Source organism: Austrofundulus limnaeus, unplaced genomic scaffold (assembly GCF_001266775.1).
Source record: "Austrofundulus limnaeus strain Quisiro unplaced genomic scaffold, Austrofundulus_limnaeus-1.0 Scaffold1422, whole genome shotgun sequence".
NCBI classification, from domain to species: Eukaryota; Metazoa; Chordata; class Actinopteri; order Cyprinodontiformes; family Rivulidae; genus Austrofundulus; species Austrofundulus limnaeus.
The window spans coordinates 15,360-25,084 of record NW_013953824.1 but is presented as its reverse complement, the minus strand read 5'-3'; the positions used below and the strand labels follow the sequence as shown (position 1 = coordinate 25,084).

At 37.1% G+C, this 9,725-nt stretch overlaps 1 protein-coding gene across 1 annotated transcript in view; it reads right to left on the bottom strand.

Annotated features, from left to right (window-relative positions):
• Nucleotides 1–316: 316 nt before the first annotated feature.
• cds2 (CDP-diacylglycerol synthase (phosphatidate cytidylyltransferase) 2) overlaps nucleotides 317–9,725 on the bottom strand; it is a 23,724-nt gene continuing 14,315 nt past the window's right edge. The window contains exons 7-13 of the mRNA XM_014032335.1: nucleotides 6,983–7,065; nucleotides 6,734–6,821; nucleotides 6,552–6,620; nucleotides 6,280–6,432; nucleotides 5,416–5,535; nucleotides 5,114–5,217; nucleotides 317–3,707 (exon numbers count right to left, since the gene is read on the bottom strand). Coding sequence (XP_013887789.1) covers nucleotides 3,575–3,707; nucleotides 5,114–5,217; nucleotides 5,416–5,535; nucleotides 6,280–6,432; nucleotides 6,552–6,620; nucleotides 6,734–6,821; nucleotides 6,983–7,065 — 750 coding nt within the window. The 3' untranslated portion in view covers nucleotides 317–3,574. The remainder of the gene's footprint in view (nucleotides 3,708–5,113; nucleotides 5,218–5,415; nucleotides 5,536–6,279; nucleotides 6,433–6,551; nucleotides 6,621–6,733; nucleotides 6,822–6,982; nucleotides 7,066–9,725) is intronic.

The window sequence follows — 9,725 nt, the reverse complement described above, 5'->3', positions numbered from 1 at the left end:
CACACAAATAGCTATAATCAAGTCAGTTTTACTGAGCTAAAATATTTCACATAATCTCAAAATGACATCATGCATAATGTTAATTTAAAGGTTTGACTAAAATGGGAACTCCATCATTTTTCAACAAATTATTCTTAGTTTAAATCCCTGGYAAGAATGTTTCAGTGTGATTTGCATTTTTTTTTCAATGAATGCTGGGCCTTTAAAACACATGAACACTTATAAAACTAGTGTGAGGAAATCAGCTGAATGTATTTGAAAATGGGGAAGAAGAGTAAAAGAAAAAACTAGTCATACCATACAGCAGGCCACATGATGTCTTTAAATATATTTATTTTTTTCTCTGAACCCAAGGCAAAGCACATATCAGCATCAAAGAATACAGGTTTTTCTCTAGATAATATACAAAACATTGTAGTTTAAGAATATATATATATATATGAAATAAGACAGATTTGTAAGGAAATGTATGAGCACAAAGTAAAATGTCCACAAGAGAGGGAGGCTGCACAGTACGAAGGGACAGACAACTTCCTAACATTCCTTTCAGAGGATCCTTACAGAATATGATGGATGAGACAACGGCACCATAAAACAAAATATAAATTTAAATCTCTTATCTGTAAGGGCCCTGGAATGTACCAAACAGACTAAGGTCAAAGGCTCTGGCTCCCTCTAGTGGCCAGGCAGAGAAAAGGCAGTGCAGAGCTGCTTCTAACATCGAACCACAGAGGAGGCGGCAAAGCTCAACTTAAAACTGTCAGGATTCCTCTTCTCAAGTTATCGTCCAGGAAACTACGTCTAACATGAGCAACATGTGCCCAACCAGCGTGATTCAACAACTTGCGACGGGACACACAAGTTGACACACAACAGCAACCAGGTCAGGAGGCGAGGAAACACCCAGTGAATCACAGCCACAGCGAGAAAATACTCTTCTGCTACTTTAATACTTTGTTCCTATATGGCAATATGATTATTGTCTTTCTTCAACTCAAATGATTAAATTACACTAAAGATATTTAACATAATTTCAGTAACTGTACAAGAGTGGAAAACAAACTGCTGCCCTGAGGTCACAATGACCCACGAGGCCTCGGCCCAAACACTGAGGCAATGTGGGTCATTTTGACCCAAGGGTGACAGGAGCATTAAGATAAACATTTTGAATGGATGTGAAACAATCATGACATCAATAAATAGAAATGGGAATACATTCGTAGATTTAAATATTTGTAAAACCTAAATTTGGTGCATAAAAAAATTACAAGAGTTCTGGGAATTAGTCCAAATGAAACTAAGATTTATTTTCTGAACATATAGCAGGGTCATTATTTAAACACTTGGGGTTGACCTTTGACCTCTGCTACACTCACTGCTGTGTCTTTCTGAGCACTAAATACAGATTCTGGTCTACAGAAGGTCTGCAGTATTCATCTGGTTTCACATAAGAACTGATCAATCAATCAATTTGCCCAAAAATAACAATAAATAGACACAAACAAGGAACGGTTTGATTAATGTGGTTTGACACTTTGAATCTAAACTACACACCACTACTCAAACACACGTGAGGTTTGTAACATGGACACACCAACAACTGCAACCAAAGACATTCTTATCCAGGATCCCTGATCAAAAACAGCAAAGTAAAACCAGCACAAACTAAAAACATTGGCAAATTTCAAGACATTTCATGTTTGAAGTTGAGCTGTGTGTGTGTGTGTGTGTTGGTACGTAGAGGAAGTTGTAAAGATAAAAATTAATCAATGAAACCTGGTGAAGACAAATGTAATTTAACCTTCTGTTCATCCCTCTTCACGATTCCCTTCAGCTCAGGCCTGAGCAGATAAATGGGATCATCACCTCAGCAAGTTCTAGGTCTGACCTGGACCTCCTCCCAATAGGAAGAGCCAGAAAACCCAACAGAGACCCTCAAGACTTTTAAATCTGAAACATAATCCACCTGGGCTGATTTCTTCTGCTATAGAGCAGCAGCCCCTCACCTTCTCTCTAACTCTGAGCTCAGCCACCTCGAGATCTCTTTCTGCCATGATCCACACATCATGACCAAGGTGAGGCCTGGAATGTAAACAAAACAGTAAATGAACTGCTTCACTGATCACTTCAGCTGCGTCTTTACAACAAACCAAAGCTGCATCCTTATTCCTACCATCAGTCAGCCCACTGCTCAAAAAATGAGCCAGCCCAGCAGAAAATCTTCATCGCTTGAGATCCTTATCTTCTGGTTTATTTTACTTTTCTGTAACTTAACAATGACATTATCAACAAACTTGTGATCTCCACCAAAAATCACTTCAAGATGAATATTTTTAGGACCATTTAACAAATTCCTAGAGAGGGTATTGCCTCACTTGGACCAGTGGGAACAGAAAAGAGCAAAGCACTGCAGAGGCTTTGTTATGCTTTACTATCAAATCACACTTGGTGCAAATCACAAATAAACGTCATGTAAATCTCCTGGAATGAAAAGTGGTTTGCACACAGTAACTGATTGTTTTGGCAAAGAGCGCTCTGCTGTCCCACTCGGTGACTCAAAGGTTCAAAGTGAGGAGCAGAGAGTGGCAGTGGAGAAAGCATTGGGCCAAAATGTCCTGCCAGCTTACAGAGCAAACATAAAAYCTAAAATAGCTCAATGAGACGTTAAAAAAATAACAAGAAAAATAATTAAAATAAAATCCTTTAAGAAATGACCGCCTTACCCATTGACATAAATAACTGTGGTCATCAGCCTCAGAGAGAACTTCAGATTTCTAATAAAACACAGTTTTATGTTTTTAAAGCACTACAGCTTAAAAACACAAAGATACTTATAAGTAACTTACAGTAGATTARGTTTGGTGAAACTTGGGACTTTTGCCCGATTTGGCCAAACATGAGGCTTTGAAATAGCCAACCAAGGAGAAAATTTTTTAAAAAAAACTAAAGAAGACACACAAATACACAAGTCATAACAGCCTGAGTAAAACAGACATAACATTAAAATATAATAGAACATACCAAATACAAAAACCCATCATTGTATAAATAACATTCACAATCAAATAATACTAAAAAAAAATTAAAACCTATTTTTTAGGGGGTGGGGTGTGTGGGGGGGGTGGGGGTGATGCTGAAGTAATAATACAGTGAATAACAGGGTCGAGGGCAGTGCATTATAAGGACAAATACACTAAAATATGAACACACTCCAACAGAGAGTAGAGGGAATAATCTGTAAATGTATAGATATGTACATCTGACCGACATTTAGTTTAACAGTGTTAAACAGTGKCTGTAATGGAATAGTGTGACGGTGATCAGCAAACTGAACCTGAAAACACTGATGTTACAAACATTTTTCACAGACTGAGCACACACACGCCTCTCTAACCCAGGTGAAATGGAATGACCCAAGGCTGCCTGTTTTTTTTTGTTTGTTTTTCTTTTATGTGTTCCTGTTCACGCAAAAACAGATGTTCCCTCAGAGAGCGAGGGTCAAACAGAGCCCCCTGGCTGCTGCCCTCTTCATCTCTCTGCCACCGTGTGAGGCAGCTGCTGTGGGGGCGGGGCTCTAAGCTGCGGCCTCCACAGCGGGCAGCAGGCCCTTCTCTGTCAGGTGAGCCTTCAGGGAGTTGAAGATGTGGAGCTGCTGATCGGGACGAAGGGCCAGGAGCTGTTGGATCACCTTGCTGGGGTTTGGGCCCCTGAGAGAAAACACGAGACATGAGCAAGTGAGACAGGAGAGACGGCACAGATGTTTTATAGACTGTGTTAGATGCTCCTCCAGGACAAAAAGCAGAGTTGTAAAGTAACTAAGTACAAATACTTTGTTACTGTACTTACATGGAATTTTTGGATATCTGTCCTTTACTTGAGTAATTATTTTTCACCCTACTTTTTACTTCTACTTCTTACATTAAAAAAGGCAAGTAGTASAAAGTTGTTACTTTTATTTCATTTTTGCTTGTTTTCATTCAGCTTGTTATTGTAAAAAATAAATACTATCCATATAAATTGTGCCTCCTAGATAGAGTGAATTTAATTGTGGTTGAATGAGAAGTATAAATATATTAAATTCTGATTTCGTATTAGTTTGTACACAAACAAATCATGTCACACTCCAGCAGGACATATTATATTTATTCATGAATAATACTAATTTAACCCTAAAAATCATCCATAAAGTGGGGAAGTAGTATTATACACGAGTTATTGATAATTAGATTTTTAATCCTTTTTAACTCAAAAAATGATCATGTTATACTTGCGATCATATTATACATGAATAAATACGGTTATCATTAAAATAAAAGTACTGTACTTAAGAAGTATTTGTATTTCATGAATTATATTATTGCATTTGGCCGCAGCCCTCAGATAGATTTTCATTTTGGAGAAAAGCTTTGTGCAGCCTTGATAAATAAACTGAAACATCTAGACTAGTGCATCGTAAATTTAACATAAATTAATTATTTTAATACAATATAGTCATTTCTACATTTTTTGGGGAGGTCACCTCCTAATAAATGTCATTACAGAAAATCTAACTGCTCATTTTAAATCAATACTTTTACTTTTAATACTTAAGTACAAAAAATATCCGTTGCTTTAATACTTTTACTAAAGTAATATCCCTAAAGGAGACTTTAACTTTTACCAAAGTCATTTTTTGGTAAAATACTTATAATTTCACTCAAGTATTACTTTGTGGTACTTTATACAACACTGACAAAAAGTGCACAAATGTTCAGATCTGCATTTAGTGCTATCTGAATGCAATAGGAACACTCAGGATGTTAGTGCAAGGTGTAAATGAGTTATATTCAGAGAACAGAAAGAATTTATTGACACCAGCATCAAATTCAAAGGAAGCTAAGAAGCACGTTTATCATTGAGTTACACCACTGTCTGTTTTAATGACACACCCAAGTTATTTGGAAAGTCAGGACTCTACAGGTTTGTTTGTGTTTGTTTTCCTCCTGTAGTGTTACAAGAACAAGAAAGAGTTCGGCCCAGTTCTTAGGAGAACTTCACAACTGTTCTGGATTCAGGGGGTCTTAAACCAGGTGTCTAAATGTCAGAAAGTGTTTGTGCAGTAGTTTGACCTGACCTGATGAAACTAGCGATGTAAACGTTGACGAATGTGGCCATGAGATACTGGCAGTCAAATCTGTCCATGATGCCACCGTGTCCCGGGATTGTGTTGGCGAAATCCTGCGAGGAGAAAACACACAAAGTAAGGCTTCACTGTGCACCTGCACAGCAGGTTTCAAAAGGAATAATCTAAATAAGAGCTAAGGAAAACAAGAGCTAAAAACTGAAAACAGCCAAACAAACCAATTTCTGTGTGAATATTTAATTAAAAACAAGCACTCAGTGAAAGCTTCCCGAGCACTGCTTATATATTCCCACCTTGATCTTGAACGCTCTCTTGAAGCCGCTGGCAAAGAAGCCGCCGAAGGGTCCGACGATGGAGGCAAAGGAGGAGAGAGCGATGCTGTGAATCTGGAAAGGATAAAGACGCACCGTGGTCTGTGGAGACGAGAGGAGACGGTTACTTTCACACATACATACAGATCCATCCAAAAGTATTGGAACAGCAAGTCTAATTCCCTTGTTTTGATTATACACTGAAGACATTATGGTTAGAGGTCAAAAGATGAGCAAGAGACAAGAGTTCTGAATGTCAGCTTTTATTTCCTGGTATTTAAATATAGATGTACCACCCTTTGTTTGAACACACCCATTTTTCAAGTGAGCAAAATTATTGGAACAAGTRACTGACAGGTGTATCTTATTGACCAGGTGTTGTCAACGTTAATTGTTCAAATATTAAATAGCTCTGTCTTACTTTTGGTCTAGGTTTAAGCATATAAAGTATGTAATATCTATGTAATTTAATGTATAAATTTCTTGTTAAAGAGGATAAACCAGCATAAAGACCAAAGAGCTGTCTGTGGGAGAAAAGCTGAKAAAAGGAGGAAAATCAATCAGAGCCATTGGACAAACATTGGGCATACTTTTGGAAATCTTACTAACCTTCAGCTATTTGAATTAATTATTTTGAAAGTCAGAAAAGTATAGTACAATGTTCATTTCTGTTTCTTAAATCACTTTAGTACTTTATAAATTCCGTATTTGGCAGTTTTATCCCATTCTGTCTATATCTTATGCTGGGGAAAGTTTGATGTTTTAAGGCTACTTATGCAGTRCTTTATGTTGTTCTGATTCACCTCTTCAAGTATTTAAAGACACAAGGAAAAAGTAAAGTCCTACCCATCCAGTGACAGACTCCAGGACACCAGGCAGGGTGTATTCCTGGAGCTGAAAGAGCTCAGAGGGATGGCAGTCCACTTGGAAACTGTTGGAGTCGTTGTTGAACTCCACCGGACAGACAAAGTAACGATATCCGGCCATGACGTAGGAAAGCTGAGAGGGAGGAGTTACTATTCAGTTACAGAACATCACTTATTTTATCTTCATAAGAAATTAAATAAATTTGTCTTTTTTTTTTTACATTAAAAAATCTAAATAAATGAACTTCTCACCAAGATGCCAAACACAATGGTGGCGAACAATCCACCGATGAACCCCTCCCATGTCTTCTTAGGCGACAGCTGCAACAGCCCAAAACAAAGATTATCATACAATTACCTACAGCTCAATGTTTTTATGAACGTCAACAAACTGATGTGTAACAATTAGAAACATGTGAAAGACTGAAACWGACCTTAATAAGTGGGGTTCGGCCAAAGAAGAACCCAAACATGTAGGCCATAATGTCATTGCAGATCACACAGGAAATTGGCACAATGAACCTKATCAGATAAAAGACATTAGCTTCTGGGTTAATCTTCATTATTATTACATTATAATGTGAACAATAGAGATGATTCCTTTTCCAGTTCATGAAATTTTACTTCCTGAGTGAATGCATTGAGAGAGAAGCAGAGCTGCATCAATCCAGATGATAACTCACCAGATCATCCCCTCAAACAGGTTGTGAATGATGAGGTGAGACTGAGTCACCACGATCAGCAGAGTGACATGGGTCCAACCGAACTGTGGAGACAAACATCGAGGTCGTACTGTATGTTTATACTTCGTCAAGTTTACGTTCGAACTTTGATAATCCCTAACCCCTAACTAATAATAGMCAATAATCTGAACTGCATATTTAGTTGGAAAAGTTTAATTAGTTCACTTAAATTTGTATTTTTGCACCTTTTAATATCAGGTTAGGTTCAAACTTTACTTTTTATAGTAAATCTGACAAATTGCCAAATGAACTAAGAAACACTAAGAGAAGTAACAGTAATCATACAAGTTTTGTTTATAAAGCACATTAAGCAACTATGGGACCAAAGTGCTGCACAGTTTAATAATTTAAAAAGCAAATTAAAATATACTTTATAATAAAAACAAAAACACATGAAATCAATTAAATATAAACTAAAATTACACTCAAAGTCAACATCTGACAAGGTGTCAAAAGCTCAGGAGAAGAGAAGGGTTCTAGYTGACCTGAGAGAAGGGAGGGGGTTTAGGTGTGTAGCAGATCTGTGAGGTGGGGCAGTGAACTTTAAAATGTACGTGCAGCAGCAGCAAGGCTAAAAAAGGGAAATTTAGCCTATTTTTTTTGTAGTTAAAAGAGGTGCAGTGGGATTTTGAAGCCTCTGGAGCTGAGCAACAGATGAAGCTGACCCTTATATAAAGTCTTACAATAATCCTAATGAGTGGACTGCTATAAAAAAGATAAATTTTCTTCCTAAAAAGAAATGGATTGACTTTATTTAGCTCCTTTAACTGAAAAAATAATAACAATAACAAAATGGTTTAACCACTGCTGCTCTGATTTAATTACAAAATGTAAAATCAGACCCAAGGTATGTGATGCCTCAGTATACTGAGCCAAATAATATAGGATATTGTGTCAGAAACATAACCTGAGTCGTCTTATTACTCAAATGTAAGACATTTAGAGCCATCGAGACGTTTATGCAGTGGTTCTATTGCGAAAAAAAGGCCCTTTTTCTGAAGCGGGACATAAATCTGACARTCGTCTGCATAAAAATGAAAAGATATTTCAGGCTTTCAAAGGCCACAGTGTGTGTCTTAGTATGAGGGTCACGGTTCAGTACAGCCCAACTTGATGGATTTTTTCTGACAGCCACACAGTATTCCAGCTGTGGCTGTAAAAACTAGCTGTTTCTTGGATACATTTTCAGTCTCCCAGCAAYGWCTGAACTTGGGTGTAATTTGTATTCATGTGTCCTCCTCTCTGCTTTGGGCTCTGCTCCCTGTGTTCACAGTGCACACCAGCTTTCAGAAAACTCAAAGGGGACTGCACTTTACAGTGCTTTAAATAAGGTGGTGGGTTTTCTGAAATTATGGTGAAYTCAAGGACTGAACAAGAGAATTGCACTTATTGCAAAAAATTACACATATTATCAGAGGTGTCAAGTAAATAAGTACAAATACTTTGTTACTTTACTTAAGTAGTAATTTTTGGTTATTTATACTTTAGTGGAGTAATTATTTTTCAGCCTACTTTTTACTTCTATTTCTTACATTTTATTTCAATTATCTGTACTTTCTACTTCTTACTTTTTAAAAATGTAAAAAGTATTTCATTTCTATTTAACTTTGACTTGTTTTTATTCCATCTTTTCATTGTTCAGAAAAAAATATAAATAAATAGAAATCTATCCAGACACATGGAGCCCATGGATAGAGTGAATTTGATTGTGGTTGATGAGCAGGGGTAGTTAGGTTGTCCGAGACAACCTATYTTCATTTYGGACAACCAGATCCTGTCTCCTGGTTGTCCGGTGGMCAACCAAGAAAAAAACACCTTGATTAAAGTTCTCTGTCGTGGGAGCTTGTCATTGTAAAAATGGACAGGAGAAAAAAACTTGGTAAATTCAAACAGAACACTAAACTGTTACTTTTAATGAGGTTAGGATACTTCTGTTTAAGTGAAAATGTTTGACCTATGCGCAAAAAGAAGCTTATGAATGTTGAACTTTATTTCAGAAAAGAAGAGAACGAGGAAATTTTATTCACACAGATCCTGTCAACCTGGCTGACTGAGAACAATTATATATAATCAACTTTGTCTACAGAACAATATACTTGTTAAATTACAATTTACTTGAGATTCTTTTGGACAACCAAAATGTTTTGCGGACAACCAGGTTTTGTCAACAGCTTGTCCACTGGACAACCTGAAAAATTTCCTTATGTCTACCCCTGATGAGAAGTGTAAATATCTACCACCCTGACATCCTATTGGATTGAAGTCACTCCATCACACCTGYGYGACACAAATCACATCACATTCCAGCAGGACACACTGTAGCACAGTGATTCCCAACCAGGGGTACAAGTACACCTTGGGTTACGCGAGCGTATTATGGGGGTACGTGGAAAAATTTCCCAGGTGCTCAAAAAAACAAGTAAAAATAGCAATGTRRAAATCACAGATTTGACACAAAATGGAATCCAGTATAAAAAGCAGAATCTCACAGAATTTGTTCTTTTGGGTGAGTTTCTGATGTATTTTGGATGGTCCGATGTATTTTGGACATTGCTGTTTTCTGCACCTGCCATTACCTGGCTTACTTTTTAATTAAATATTCACTTTCAAGGCAACATTTTTACCTTTATCTTTAATCTTTCTTTGAAAAGAATAAAATGCATGAGAATTAAATGTTCTATGG